General features: G+C 37.8%; 1 protein-coding gene across 1 annotated transcript in view; it reads right to left on the bottom strand.

The window, feature by feature from the left end:
* The window catches only part of RP1 (RP1 axonemal microtubule associated), a 181,291-nt gene that overhangs the window by 97,779 nt on the left and 67,085 nt on the right, over positions 1-16,427 (bottom strand). The window contains 1 exon segment of the mRNA XM_065629346.1: positions 4,085-4,310. Coding sequence (XP_065485418.1) covers positions 4,085-4,310 — 226 coding nt within the window.

Here is a 16,427-nt window from a genome sequence, read left to right as displayed (position 1 = left end):
ACATGTAAGAAAATGATCAGCTTTAAAAAAAAACACTAATCAATTTTACAATAAGAAAGAGATGTTTGACTATTTAGCTAAGTAGTTGGTGCCTCCTGAGTGATTAAATAGAGATACAAATTTTGTAGAGATAATGTTTGAGTCATTACTATTTGCTTTGGTCACCTTTTGTACTATTTCAGTCAGCGGGAACATTCTAAACTTTCTGTATTTGTCTGCAAATTACTCCAAGTGGAAAAGAAATCTAAACCTTTTGAGCTGGAATTTTTCATACCTCAGCCTCAATATTTGTCTTTTTTCTCAAATCAGCGCAGTTATTCCCTTAATTATGTGAGCAAGAACAGAGCAGAATTCCCCATTTATATTCTCATTTGAAGTTTATGTTCACATCAACAGAACAGTAAGAAAATTCAACGCTTCTTGTTTCATGAACCCCTTTAGATCAAAACTTCAGCCATATCTGAAGACGATCCACATTAGGATGTGTGATAAAGGTCTTCTGCACACTCACAAAGGAGCACAAACAGATATTGGTGGAGGGACTCCAACTAACACCCTGCTCTGTCTTCTCCCAGGCCCATCACAGGAGCCATCAGCCCATCTCCATAAGCCCAGGAGCACAAGGGCAGATGGGAACCCACATCAATGACCCAGAGGAAGGGACACTCTCTCTTGCCCCCTACAAGGGCTGTCCCAGGAGAGTCTCAGTACCAGTATCCAGGCATGAAACCCATCATAATGAGTCAGTTCTGGACTATCTATTGGATTTCTGAGGTTTGCTGCCTAGGACTGTGGAACACAATATAGTATACAGGGGGAAAGCATTTCAGGATTGCACGGGACTTACTCTAGGATGTTTAGGAAGGAAGCAAAGGAAGGGAAAGGGATGGATCTACGGGACTTGGGGAGGAAAAGTGTAGGAAAATAGAGGCATCGGGGGTCAAAATGGATGGGCACGATTAACAGTTTGCTTGTTACTATGGTTGTCTGCCTGCGTCCTGCACCTGCCAGTGCAGTCTGTCCTATCTTCTTATTAATTTGCCTTCTACCTTTTTTCCTGGGTGAACAACTCTCTGTTCTCTGTGTGTGTATGCGTGTGTGGGTACCAGCTGTGAGTGCCAGCAACTGGGCTGGGACCCAGTTGGGGTCCTGCATGACAGCAACTGGAGAGAGTAGAGAGAGTGAAATTGTCAGCAAGTGGAGTGGGACCACAGCTCAGAGGCCCATGTCTGTAAGGGCAAGACTACATGAGCAGCTGGTACTGGGGTCTCTAGGGGTGAGACAGCTCTGTGCATGCATGCATGCGTGTGAGATGTATATATATACACATATATGTATACATGTGGTATATACACATGCTCTCTGTGTGTGCCAACTGGGAACACATGCACAGTCTCACCATGGGGCCATGCAGCTGTGGCAGCCTTACCTCCATCAGGCTTCCAGGTCTGGTCTGATTCCCCTAACACTCTTGTGTCATCGTGATGTTATAAAGCTAACTCAAAAGCATTCAGAATAAAGCTTCTATTTTATTTTTATTGAGTGACACTCTAGATTTACCCAGTTCAGGACATGATCACTAATTCACTTAGAATATAGTTGAACAATTTTTCATGTGTTTTGTGCATCATGATGTAAGTAGGGGATGAAAACAAATCAACAACAGCAACAAATAAAAAATCCAATACTTGTAAAGTCTGGTAAACTAAAACAAATATCTGGAACTGCCAGGAAAAAAAATAGACTGGGTAGAAGAATCACAGAAAAAAGCAGATTGGAGCAGACCTCCAGGGATCACCTGGCTCAACAGCATGAGGGACAACTTCAAAGACAGATCAGGTGAAGTTTTTAAGATCTCCAGGGCTGGGAAAGGAAAAGAGAATATGGAATAGGAAGAGAAAATGAACCACAGACCTAGAACCCTTGGCAATGGGGAAAAATAACAAGGGCAGACAAAGACAGACATACATTGGAGGCATAAGAAACCTGAGTAAAATCTGGAAGTTCAAACTGGTGTGATGGAGAGATTGAGAAAGAACTGAAAGCAGCTCTTGGAGTAGGAGACCTGATTAGTGTCAGCTTTTTGAAGTAGTTGAGGGACAGTCAGAAAAACTAGGGACGGTTAACAAGGTAAGAAATTTGGATGGAAGATAAGCAATTTCAGAGAGGAAGGTGAAGAAAATCTGACAGGAAAAAACTTAGGATTCGAAGAAGAGAAGCTAGTAAAAAGAAAGGAAATAAAAAATCAGATCCAAGTTTTTGGGTCCCTACTAGGTGCATAGTAGGGTTTGGATGGAGAAAGGGAGAAAAAGGATAAGGAAAAAAAATACCCTTTCTTCTAAGAGAGAAGTTGAGTAATAAAGCAATTGAAAAAAACAGTGCCTTCTGAGCTTAAGTTATATTTGTTCATTTTGTTTAGAGTTTCCAGCACATCACTTTTACAATTAAGAAAATTTGATATGACTAGAAGATACAATATTGAATTGAAAGTACAGGATACAAATTAGTAAATCAGATTATCATTAAGTAATTAGTAGTACATCATTCATTCTGCTGGAGATAGTGACTTGATGTGGTTTGTCCAGAACTTGTAAGCAATTAGCTTTTAAATAGGAAAGGCAAATAGATAGTGTTTCATTTACTTGTTCTTGAGAAGCTAAATAGGAAATCCTTGAGTGGTCTTGCTGAGTTTACATTGGTGTTCAATTTAAATGTGCCTAAAATCAATAATTAATTTGTAAAACTTACAATTTCAGGAAATTTCCAAATCCTTTCTAATGTATCTTTTCTTACAAACTTGAGACACGTATTTTAATGAAGATAATGTTCCCGAAAAAGCATGGAAAGATGCAGTGATATAAAGATTAAAAAGTAAATAAATGTAATGTTTAAACAGATTCCCAGCCTTTGGTAGAACTGACTTGACTTTTCACATACAAGTACATAAATGGAGTGCACCTACCAGAATATTACTGCTTTTCTATGAATGGGTATTTCAGACTGCATAACACAGATTTCAGTTACTGATGTCAAATTAATTGTTCAGACAACCTAACTGGCTTCTACACTATTTTTCTGTTGCACCAGTATATGATATTTCAGTCACTGTAAGAAATGGCATATGGTACTGTGATATATGTTAATGATCATAGGGCCTGGTTCATCCTGCTTAGTCCCAGTTTTTGAAATCTCTTACTGAAGTCACTAAATACTCTGCAGAATAATTAAAAAAAAAAAAAGGAGCAAAGGGCAAATGTGAGCTGGCACATATGTGTTTCTCAGCATCTTCTGATCTTCTGACCTCTGTAACAGAGATCAGTAGTACCCTTTGCCCTTAAAACACACAGAGAACATTCATGTATGACCAGTCTTGATGGTTTTTTCAGAGAGTTATACTCTTTGCGTTGAGGCTTTTCACTTGTTTGATATTTTCTTCTGAAATTATTTGATTGTCACTAAATAATTATACTAGCTCCCTATTCCTCTGTAGAGGTTCAGGACTTATTAAGCAATAACTTCTTATGATGAGCTATTTCCCCCTTCACTTGAAGACAACCAAGTGCGCCAAAGCTGTGGTAAACTTTGAGGTACCAAAGTGGCACCCTGCAGGTAACAATTCCTATGTGAATGGTCGTGACTCGAGTCTGATTTGGAAAACGCGTGTGATGATTCAGAACATAAATTTCTGGTAAGGAATATTTTCTGCAGTGCAAGAAAGGATAATATCAAACTTGCTAAAAGGAACTGGGTGTCACTTGACATTACACACCTTGATACGCCTTGATTTCCTGTTTGATGTGTTGCTCTAAAGAGCAATATTTGCTAGTGATTTAGAGACCCTCTGAGAGACCAAGAGTTCTACAGGGGTAAGATGCCATAGCCACAGCTATTCTGATTTTAGGGAGCAAAGGAGTGAGGTAAAATTATCACTTCCTGCTTTTGTGGAACTAGAAGCTATCTGGAAGGGATTGTTTCATGTTTACTCTGGCTTTTGGGCAGTCTGCTCTGGAAGAAATGTGAAAAGCTGTCATATACTCACAGGATATGGCTAGTGAACACATGATCTAAAATACTGAGCACGTACGTGGCAGAAGCTCCTTTGCGGTGTTTCTTATTGCTACTTCTCTCCATGTATCACCTTCACCCTTGTCTTCTGCAAGCCAGCACTCTACGGGAAGACAAATCTCTTCATCGGAAAGAGGGGCTACTCTTTTAAGTCGAACTTCCTCCAGGTACCAACTGGGATCATTTCCAGTGTTGTCATGGCCAATGCGAATTTTGTATAGCTGCCCAAGATCTCTGAGATTAATCTGTAATGACAAAAAAAGAAAAAAAGAAAATTGATAACAAATTATAATGTTGTCTTTCAGCAAACCTTCTTACACTGGGCATGCAACTAATGTAACCTAGAGCAGTAGGGTTTTTTAGAAAATGAAGCCTTAATACACAATGAATCCCAGAAAAATTGAACAAAAGCATATGGAGTAGTCTGCAATTGTAGTTTTAGTGACTTCAGTACAGTATTATTTAAAGTGACTAAAGGGCTCAAACAATTCAGTCTGGTTTTAGATCTCTTGACAGAACCCGGTTTGTACTGTTATAACGTAAACCTCTATTTCCAGACAAATACTTGCACAAGCAGAAGTACCTTCAGTCATTGTTGAATGAAATGACGTATTTTCAGTCCATAGAGGTACCATCAACAGAGCCGTACAAACTATTCCTACCACTTAGTCTGCTATGGCTCACTTTTCTCTTTGTCTACTATTTTTATGTACATTGATGTCAGGGTTAACTGTTTCTGTAAGTGCTGACGCCACACTGCAGCAAATTTAAACAATAAACCATGATTATGTCACATTGAATACTGTAGCCTTGAAATATGAGCCACTTTGTTTTGGGCTGCAGAAGTTTTTTGCGCAATGCTGACAGCAGGAAGCTATGCACAAAAAAGGGGTTAACCACTTTAATTTTCAGTGATGTGTTTGAAAGCTCATGGTATTTTGAAATAATTTTTTTAAAAAAAAAAAAGGAAAAAATAAGAAGAAATAGTTTTCTTCTTTTACCATGATACCAACCTTCTACCGTTTCACATCAAAACAAAAAGAAAACAAACAAAAAACTGACAAGTAATTAATACTAACATTGCCCCAATAGTCAGAATCATCGAAAATTATGAACTAAGATTTGTATTTGAAGGTCTGTTGGGTCTGTTCTGGAAGGCAATATTAGTAAGTCTGCTCCAGAGTGAGAGTTTCCCCTTCAATGTTTTTTGTTGCTAAAGAAGACTATGAGGTAATGCTCCTTTTATCTGTGGAGCTGGGAGACGTCAGAGACACTAAAGACATATCCCTTTCATTCTTTTGTGGAAATGTTTTCCTAGGCAGTGATACAGACTAGTGTAACAATGACATTTCTTGGTCATGAGGACCATCACAGAAGAGTCTTGCAGCCCTAACTGATCATCATTTCTTTGCATCCCTGCGGCAAGCCTGGCACAATTCAGTCTCATAGGATGATATCATGACATATATGCTACTGGTATAAAGTCAGAATAGAGACACACTTACAGCTAAAGTAGTAGGTTTTCCTATATTAAAACAGTATGTTAAAGTAAGAGGTGCTAACTGAAGGTATAATTATAACATTAATGCAATAAAAACATGCGCATCAAAAATATGCTGTTAATACTCACAGCAGAATTACAGCAACAGATAAAAAGCTCTCTGAAACATAACCGCAAATATAGCCACGACACAGCATAAGTTGCCATAATAACACTGTCACCCAGCCACAAAGCAGAGACCTCTGCAGTGGTCAAATGACTGCTAAGGTTGCCTAGCAAATAAATAAAACAATATATTAGAACTCTTACCCTTTATTGCAAACAGAATACAGTATGGTATTGGTGACCAACAAAGGTAATGCTCTCCTGAGATCTAGCCACTGACTGCTATTTGTGGTTCAGAAGTGTTAAAGGGCAATTTAGTAAATAAAACATTGAAACCTTCTGACCTCATACCCATGAATAAATTCTGGCATAAGCCCTCTTGAAAGAGTAGTGTTTGCATACAGTATTCATTATCATGACTCTCAGCCAGGACCAGGAAACCATCAAAGAGCCTCTTTTGTCTTCTGAAACATCTAATCAGCCATTTGGTTGTGAAGCACACTGAAATATCATCGATTAAAAAAAACTTGCATATCCACAGCAGGTATCATATGAACTGGCAGAAATGTGAAGCTGTAACTTTCTTAATTATATTAATTTTATTTATTTACATGCATTTTTTTCAGAAGGAAGTCTAAGATGGGAACTACGATTCCAGGTGAATCTACAAAGGGTTTCAATATTGTAGCTGATGTTTGGCAGACCACTGGTACAACTGGAGAGAAGAGCTCACAAAAATAAGCAGAGGTTGGATAGCTCCCCAAGAAAGAAAAGCCAACAAACAAACAAAAACACCACACACAGAAAAAGGATCAATTTGAAAATGAAAGAGAAGGAAACGATGAAACCCATTCATCACCATGCAGGGACTTCCTGGTCCTGGATAAGCAACACAGCAATCTGTCGAAGCTAATCAAATGGAGTTTCAAGAAAAATCAGTACAGAACAGAAAGCCCTGTCCACACTGTTAGGTTTCTCCAGGAGATGCTCCCAGTTGCAAGTAGTTAATTAGATTCACTAAAGTCCTGCATTTGTGTCTTTCTGTACTTCCTATTTCTACCTAACATTCACGCTGTAAAAGAGGACACAATATGACAAAATTAAGGAAGTTATGCCCATGTGCTAAGTGAGAATTTGTCCAAAGTGTCGTCAAATGTATGTGCTTGCTTTTGATTATGAGGAAAAAGAGTATAAAATGTCCCTATCTACCAGACTCACAAATTATGAGGTTTTTTGCAGTATATAGGTAATGGCACATTTCTGAGATTGAAAGGTCTCAAAAATAATTTAAAAACACAGAACACTGCCAGACTAATACCATGTTTAATAATACTTCTGTTTCTGACTAATCATTTATGGGTGTTCTTGGGAAAACAAAACAATGTTTGTTCTTGGGTGGAAGTAAGGGAAGAATTACAATGGCAGAGAGCAAATCAGCTGTATATGATGTTCTGGAAGACATATAATACAGTTACAAATTTAGTTGTAGCTCTTGTTGTAGTTTTGGGGGTTGGAACTATTTGTCTTGCTGTCAGGTCAGATATCACACCGGTCTCTCAGTGGTATTGACTTGCTAACGCGTTACTTTTTGCCAATCGGAATTCTGTCAAATGTATGTCAAATTTAGGTCTTGCAGTGAAATGCAAATGAAAATACTCTCATAACGTGGCAGAGCTAACAATATTCTTTTGCAAACATAAACACAATCTTGAGGTTGCTCCTTCATTTCCAATATTGACTAAATCAGTTTGAACTTCTGCATGACTTGAACACAAGCTGGCATTTACAAATCTACTTTTGCAGCCAGAATATTCTGTAAAAAGTTGTAGAGCAAAGTTGACTTTGTTGCCCTCGTAAACAACATGCTTACAAAAACCTCAGTCTAGCTGTTCTATATCCTGGCACCACGGCTACAAAAATGACATTGCATTTTATATGGAAACAGCCTTTCTGACAGAACTTAAATAAATGGCCATGCTAAGAAGATAGGATGTTTCCCAGCAGTAAAGCATCAACTCTGGAAATCAGACAACTAGATTCTATTCCTTGATCTGCTTTAGGCTTCCTGAGAAACATTACATAATTCACAAGGCATCTTGGCATCTTAGCATCTCTTTCTCAACTATACAACAAAGATAACACTTACATGTCTCTCACAGGGACACTGCAAAGCCCTCTTCATAAATTTTGAGATCCTCAGAAGAACACACAAGTCAAAAAAATCTGTGTTTTTTCTAAAATTTTCTGTTCATTTTGCATTAGTTTCTATTTTTCCGTAACTCAATTGACAGATCAAAAACTATCAATTGTAACTCTCACAGCTAACTTTGAAAAGCTGGTGATTTTGCTCAAGTATAATGTGATCTTACTGACAGTTACCTAGTCTATTGTGTAGGTGTGTCATTTCTGTTGCCACTAGTGGAAGTTGTGCAGACAGAATAAGAGAGGGATAGCAACAAGCTGCTCAGCAAATATGTGGTAAATCTACCGAAAAATGTGGTCAATATAATAAAGACATTCCTCCACTACACTGTAACTGGATGTTGCAGGTACTCAAACTTCCTAAGCGACAAGGACACACAGAGGTAGAAAACTGATCCATTTTGGGATAGGTCCACAACAAACTTCCTAGAGTCCTGGAAACCACACACCTGAGTAAGCACAACAGTCCCTCAGGCTGGCCAGTTCTCCTTCTCAAGGCTGCTGGTCTTCTGACAAATGCCAACCTCACACTGTTCCCCCCCACAAAAAAGAGCGTAACGCCTGAATCATCATTTAGAGTTCACTTATTGGCTGATTGTGAAACTCCTTCTGATGCGTCCACTGGTTTGTGCCAAATTCTGTAATAAGCTCTAAACGGGATGGGCCTCATACAGGCCCTGCTTATGTGAGAGACTGACAGCACTTATTTACATTAATAATATCATTGTAAGTAAAATGATAGCAGTAATTCTCTCTGTAGTATTTCTCTTCACTATTACAGGCAATTATATCAACACTCATATTTTATAGTATCATTACTGAAAAAACTGTCCACCACTTTCAAAAGGACCACATTTTCAAACACAGGCAGCTTTACCTCAGCCATGCCTATATTCTAAATATTTGCAAGCAGTTAAACAAAATTAGTCTGCTAATCAATACAAATATATGTTTTGCCCACTGCTACTATTTATTTTTCGTACAAGCATAGGACTAAATTCTCTTCTTACCAAAGGCAACGGGAACATTTTCATTAAACCATGCATTAGAAAAATTTGCCTTACTCTTTGAAATTGAAGTTTAACAAAGCTCATATTTTACAGTTTGTCTCCAAGCATAAATTGAAGTCCAGGTATATCAGCAAGAAGTTCATCTAAAGAGGATGAAAATCATTTGGATAAGCCAAAACCTCAGAAGCAACTACTCCAAAATCCGAATGTCTAACATAACCACTAGAGACAATGCTTGACAAACAGTTATTAATTTCATATAAGGCCACCTCATTTACAGAATTTCAGAGAAGTCATGTGCAGCAGCTTGATTCCCAAAAGAAAGAGAAATCATTGACTGAATTAGTTTGACTTCTACCGCATCTGCATAAAATGGAGAAATGTTTAGAAGTAGAAGATATTTTTAAATTGTGAGCATGCGGTTTGTAACTGTTGCCAAAAATATCATAACTAATGTATCAGTAAAGTACTCAGGATCCAACCATGATACTTGCATTTTCCAGATGTCTGAATTCAGCCAATTTGTTAATTGTGGCCAACAAACTTGGCACAGTTACATGCTCTCTCAATCATCATAATATGTCACAGGTGCTTACACAAAAACTTGACAGTCTCATGATTAGATGGATATAGACATGTAAGGAGTAGGATTAAAGTCCACACAAAAATCGGCATTATTTTTTTCCACTTCACACAAAAATAAGTTGAGTAAACAAGCACTGCTCACTGAACAGTGACAGTTAAGACACTTTTTTTTCCAGTCCACTCCCGTTCTTTTTCATCCTGTAGCTAGTCCAATATCAATACTCGCTCACTTGACCTTCCTATCCAGGCTAACAATGAGCTACTATTCACTAAAATGGATGCCAATTATCTGTTACCAGGTTAATTAGAGAAAGGAAATGTCACATTGTTGTTACCTGCTAAACTAACGGTACCAACGGACAGCTTGTTTTTCCACCCTGAAGTATAACAAATGGGAATATCTTTTAAGAAGAACATTAAATATCTGGAAGAACTTTTTTTTTAGTGTGTGGTTAATTAAATTACATCAACATCAAGTATTTATGGTATCAGGGTGTCGGTTCTTGAAAGTAAGCACAAAACTCCCATGTTAGGAGAATGCAGCCACTTATCTGAGATTTTTCTGAGCGATCTGCAGTTTTCCGTCAGACCACCAGTATTTTACTGGATTTGAAACTTTCCACAGTGCCTAGGCAGGGAGTTAAAAAACTGCCTGTCAGAGTATGTCAACCAGAATACAGCCTAGCATTGACTGTGACAAAGCTCAACAAAGGTCAGGCTATGTAAGAAAAAGAAAGTCTACTTAACCTTCACCACATGCACAAACACCACGCTAACAGAATGATGCTGTGGTTGTGACAAGTGCACCTTATGCATGAAGAAGTGATGTATGATAAGAAAGATTACGTTGGTGGACACATAGTAGTGCTTCAAAAAGTCTGAAGATACATGAAGATTTGTTTAAGAAATGGTAGTCACCTCAGTCCATAACCTAGGAGTAAGACTGGATCTCTGATTTGGTCTCTTTTTGACTGTTGATTTTATAAGAGCCTGACAGACTATGAACTGGCCTCTGCAATATATGTCTATCATCTTCCGGTGGATTTACAGCAACATTTATCACTCAGGCATGAAATCATCAGCTCTGAATGAAAAAGTTACATCAAACAGTGTCTTAACAATGAAGGCTACTTTAAGCACATCAGACTTTCACTTTCTGCAGTGCCTTCTTAGGGACTAAAGGATTTTTTTATATCTTCCTAACATAAAGAAAGTCAACAATGATTAACGGACTGGAGCATCTCTTAAATGAGGAAAGGCTGAGAGAGCTGGGACAGTTCAGCCTGGAGAGAAGCTGGCTCAGGGGAGGTTCTTATTAATGCATATAAATACCTGATGAGAGGCGCTAGAATAGGCAGAGCCAATCTCACCTCAGAGGTACCCAATGAATAGTCAAGAGGAAATGAGCGCAAGTTGAAATACCATAGATTCCACTTAAATACATGAGAAAAAAAAATGGGTGAGCGGCCAAATATTGGAATAGATTACCCAGAGGGGTTGTAGAGTTGGAGATATTAAAAACCTGACTGGACAGCGACCTGAGCAACCTGCTGTAGCTGGTCCTACTTTGAGCAAGGGGTTGGACTAGGAAATCTTTGGTGATCCTTTCCAAACTCAACTAATCTGTAATTCTGTAGCATGCAGTGCAATGGCATCACCTTATTGACATAATTATTCTAGAGTGAGAACCAGATTCAACATTGCCAAGAAATTCCTATAAAGCACAATGAAAAATATTTTGGCAGGAGATAGAACTGCTAAAGGGCTGCCAAAGAGCTGACCATATAAAGTAAGGGTAATCAAAAACTTTATCATTTTATCATTTTCTGTTTCAATGCAAGGTAAATTGATCTCATCTTGTTTAGCATAAGCCTTGTACTGTGTAAAGTGTCTCTTTATACAGTTGTTGCAAACCCCCCAAAAATATTTTAAGAGCAAGAGTGAGAGAATAAGCCATGCCTTAGTCACACCACTCACTTCTGAAAAGTGCTCAGATACTGGGATGATGGGAGGTATAAGAATGTGAATAGATTAGAAAATGGCTGAGGGGAAGGCAAGGCAGGAGCATGGATTAGTAAAGGTAGAAACTGAATCTGGGCACTTGAGAGGGGAAGGTGGGGGAGTTCTTAACAAGGAGACCCTTAACAATGGAAACCAGTATCGCGAAATCTCCCAAACAACCAACTGAAGCCTACTGGAGAGTTAAGCAGACAGCGTAACCTGGGAGAGAGGAGTGACTCAAGAGAGACAGGCAGATTTTAATATGTATTCATCTTGGACTTGTGTTGTCAGTTTTATAGATATATGGCTGAAAGACTAACCCTAAAATTGGGTACATATAGTTCTCTCAAGAAACTACTTTAGAAGGGAGTAACATTTATACCTATGTATACACACCATACTGCAGTACTCCATACTGCAGAATTGCTGAAAAAGTAGCATCATGTCCACTCACTCTCGTTTTTTGAAGATGAGGTGAATTGTGGTTTACTTGAAAATTGTTTGTGAGCTCTTTACAATCCTTCTATGTTGTTTTCTCAGAACAAGCTGAATTTTGCTGCATGCACAGCCTGTAGCTGATGGAGATCATTTTACATACTTGTTCCTTTTATCTCAGTAAGGAATGATGTTCATGTTGTTATTATATACATTTTGTAGAGAGATAGACAGTTTCAAGTGGAGTTAAAGCCAGTAGTATGACTGTTTTATGCTGCCGTAAGCGTATCTGACTAAGGCCTGGGTTTCTCTAAGATTTATTCAACTGTTTCTGGACCTAAATGGCCATTAGGGCCAACAGGGACAGCTGAAAAATAGCAGGACACAAAACATGCTCAGTTTTTAGGCATTGGCAGTCCCGTGGTTAAGGAAGTGAATAGCTACCTTAGAGCTTGCGGTCACTTTTACAATCTTCCCACTTGGGAAGAATTCTCACTGAGCTCATTACAGGCACTTTTATTTTAACAATGGGAAGAAAAGCATGAAAATGGATTTGTTTCAACCTATTTTTATAACGTTTGGTTTTCTCCGCACTGCTTCTCATTTTACTTTAGAGATCTCAGTTTTGACTGATGAAAGAATGAATATGGATCGGGGGTACAGGAATGAAAGACACACAGTGAAACACAACAGACTCTTACAGTCCATAGGGCTGATTCTAAAGGAAAGAGTGTCAATTGTTAATGCATAGATTATTTAAAACAACTGATAATTTTATTTAAACAGGAGGAAACCAGAATGGAAAACAACAGATAAACTTCTGAGTATAAAGCCTTTGTGTGGTGCAATACAACATAAGGCACATCTGATGAACATGATTCTTTACAAACAACGTACATGCAGCTGGAAGGAAAAAGGCTGGTTTTAGCACTGTAATAACCTCATCACAGGGACACTATTTATTAACTTTTATGATCAGGTATCATTAGGAGCCCTGCTTTTCATCTACCTATATTAGTCTCTGGCATTTTGCCCTAATAGACTATGAGAGTGTTTAAAGGACTGTTTATACAGATGAAGAAACTTTAAATACTTTACATGTAACTGGCTATGGCACCAGCTTTACAAGTTAGAGAAAGAGACTTGTGTGGCAAAATTCACACCAGTGATGGATTCCAGTTCTCCTCATGCATATTCCATGTCCCATGCTTGCAAACATGGAACAACTACCTTACAAAGACAGCCACCAACTACAAAACACAACAAAAGGCTAAAGTTAAGATATTGAAGATTTCTTACAATAAAACCCAGCATTCTTAATAGCTTAATATAGTGCTATTTAGGATAAACTTGACAGCGTGTTGAGATCAGTAAGACAAACACTGCCCTAAAGAGTTTGAAGAGCTGATAACGAAGCAAATTCACAAAGCAAAGCATGGAAGAATTCTTGTTAAGGAGGTGCCACTCTCACTAAGGCTAGCAGACAATGTTTTGAAAACAGATCTACTGAACCAGTCAGTGCTTTTACTGACTTCATTATTACTAAAAAAGCAGAACTTGTACCTGAAGGTATGGAATTATTCTGCATTGAAGTAACAAAAATTGAGATCGTAGCTGGCTTTTTATGGAAGCTAATAGGCTTACAGTCTTCTGCTTAGTTCTCTTTGACACAGAAGGGAATATTTGGCATGACCAAACATTAAAAGAAAACGTATAAAAATAATTTCTTTATCAAACGGTATGTACACTCATACGAGATAATTCGTCACGTTTCAAAGAATTATGATGCAGAATATAGGCCTCTGGAGAATATAATTTACAATACAATTAAAGCTTCGATGTCTTGAGCAACTCAATATACTGCCAAAATCAGTATTTTTTTAAATACTGAGAAATACTCAAAGACTGTGATGGCACCAGAGGAAAACGCGGGAAACACATCATAGCTCTGATGAAAGCTGTAACTTATGTTAGATTGATATTCCTCTATTGGAGGAGGAATGACTTTCAACGGAAACAGTATGCCCTAAAACTATGCCTGAATAGTAACAGAAGCAGACAACCATAGCCTAGAATTAGTTTCTTTGAACACACAGGAACAATTACAGAGCAGAAACAGAAGTAAAATTTAAATTCCTTTTCTTTCCCATTCCCATAGTGTTCATCCCTGACTTTCACACCTGGTAGGAAAAAATCCTAAACCACAAGGGCAAATATAGTGCAGTTTACATACAACTATCTTACAAGATCCTAGAACCCAAGACTCTGCTCAGAAACAATAATCGTCCCCATAACACAGCTGTAAATTACATTCAGTGAATTTTGTGTGCTACTATCAGATGGAAATCTCCAAGAACAACAACCCTGTTATATTCTACCTATGTTACACTAGAGATCCACCAGCTTTTAATGTAATTTACAAAGACATTAATCAGAGATAGCCAAACTTAATGAAGTTACACTGGATGTATACAGCAATGCAAGCAACATAAAATTCAGATTCTAGATGAGCAACAAAATCTCAGTAGCATAGAGGAACACATTTTGATTTACTCAAGTTTTAATAACTTTCTGGTTTAATGATTTTTAGCATTACTGAATATTCATTATTGACTTTTAGGTAACCAAGTTACTAAGCAGTTACCTATACTTTCTATCAGACTACTAGTCTTACTTTTTATTAAGATAATTCAGTATAGTTTTGTCTCCTCTTTTTGTCGGCTGTTTCTCTGTCATTTTTTATGATTATATATGTGACCCAAGGGATTTTGAAATGAGATGTTATTTTGATTGTTTTTGTGGGACATGATTGTGCTTTCTTTTTTCCATTATTTTATGCTGAACCCAGCAGCTCCTTGCATCAGTTAAGGGTTTCTTAAAAAAAAAAAAAAAATCCTTCAAATACGCAGCACATTTCTACACAGAGCACAGAGGCTTGAAATCTTGTCCTATTTAGTCAAGTTTTTCCCCAATATACTTAACAGATTAAACTAGTGTAATAGAAAGCAATAGGAGCTATCTAATGTTTCTGCAGCTCCAGTTTTTAGCACTATTAATTTTACAAAGTGCTGAAATGTTTGGAGAACACAGATTTCTTTTGGATTAACAAAAAACTCAGCTACCTTATTAAATTGAGAAATTTAGGGGAAAAATATGGGAAAAGAACACCAAATTACTTTATCTGTTCTTTTCTTTCCTCGTTGATCAGCACTGACTGACAGTTAAATAAGCAGCTTTGAGAAATAATGGATGGACAATAATCTGGCTGACCTTGGAGCTTTGATGGTGTGGTTAGAATTCAGAGAGAAGCCTCCTCAAGAACTTCTGAAGTTTAAAGGTGTTATCACACATGAATTCAAAAGTCTGATTACAGACTTTTTTTTTGGTAAAAGGTTTAAGTGGTAATCCTCAGTCCAGATTCATCCCGCTCAAACTGCACCATAGTTCTGTACTTAACCTCCAAACCTCTTCCAGGCTTTCAGTCATATATTACCAAAGAAAAACATCAGGCACAGAGATCTAGGTACAGTGTAGAAGACCTAAGCCTGGCTGCTAGCGTGGATAGTAACAGATCATCAGAGCTCCTGGACCAGGTATCACGTCATGATCTGATGTCAGAAGGATAAAAATGATGCCTTTAGAGAAACAGGATTCCTTCCAAAGAGAAAGAAAACAAACAAATATTCTGGGTACTTCTCTCAACTAAATAAATGAGTAAGAACTTGCTGCCAGATGGCATTAATCAGCTGAATAAATATCCAAGGTGATCATGTAGCCAGAATGATTTGAAAAAGAACACTTAAATTTAGTCTGCAGATAAACAGTGATTTCACCTTCCTGATGCAATATTAAACCAGTGTTATCCACAAACTTTAGCCAATTTACTTTCAATTTAAATAAGTGCAAGGGAAAGAGCACCATTGACTTGTCTCTGCATGAACTTACATATTTATACTTCAAACTGGAAAATAAAATTTTTTTTAAATCAGAGAAACTTCCTGTCCTATCTGTCACTGATTCCCCATCATCTGTTTGTTATGCATAAATTATTTTAACTTAAATGACGTATTGCAGATTTAATGACTGCAACCACTACAATTCTGAGGAACTGGAGGAGTTGGAGGAAACTATAGGAATTATAGGAACTCAAAGAAGCCTTGGGAAATGTCATGCTTCTGAAGCACCTCTCAGAGGTCTCTCTGAAGAAGAGACAAATATCCTCATTTGCTTGGAGTAGTAGAACGTCACTAGTCTAAATCACCCGAGTTAACCTACCCAGTGTGATTTGACTCCAGTCCCTTGACATCTCCCTTTTCCTTTTTACTTTCTACAAGAAAAGGTTCACACAACAGTGTCCTTCAGTGGAAGCCTGTGGAAACCCATGGAAGTATTTACAGTGAACACTTCCAAAGATGGATACACAACACAAACCATAGTCCGGACTATCTTATCAACACAAAGAACAGGCAAAGAAAGCTTTTTCTCCCTTTGCAACTGAACAACATCTAGTTAAAACTAGCACA

The sequence above is a fragment of the Caloenas nicobarica genome, chromosome 2 (genome assembly GCF_036013445.1).
Source record: "Caloenas nicobarica isolate bCalNic1 chromosome 2, bCalNic1.hap1, whole genome shotgun sequence".
Classification (NCBI taxonomy): Eukaryota; Metazoa; Chordata; class Aves; order Columbiformes; family Columbidae; genus Caloenas; species Caloenas nicobarica.
Note: the sequence above shows the minus strand (reverse complement) of the source record. Positions and strands in the feature narration are given on the sequence as shown.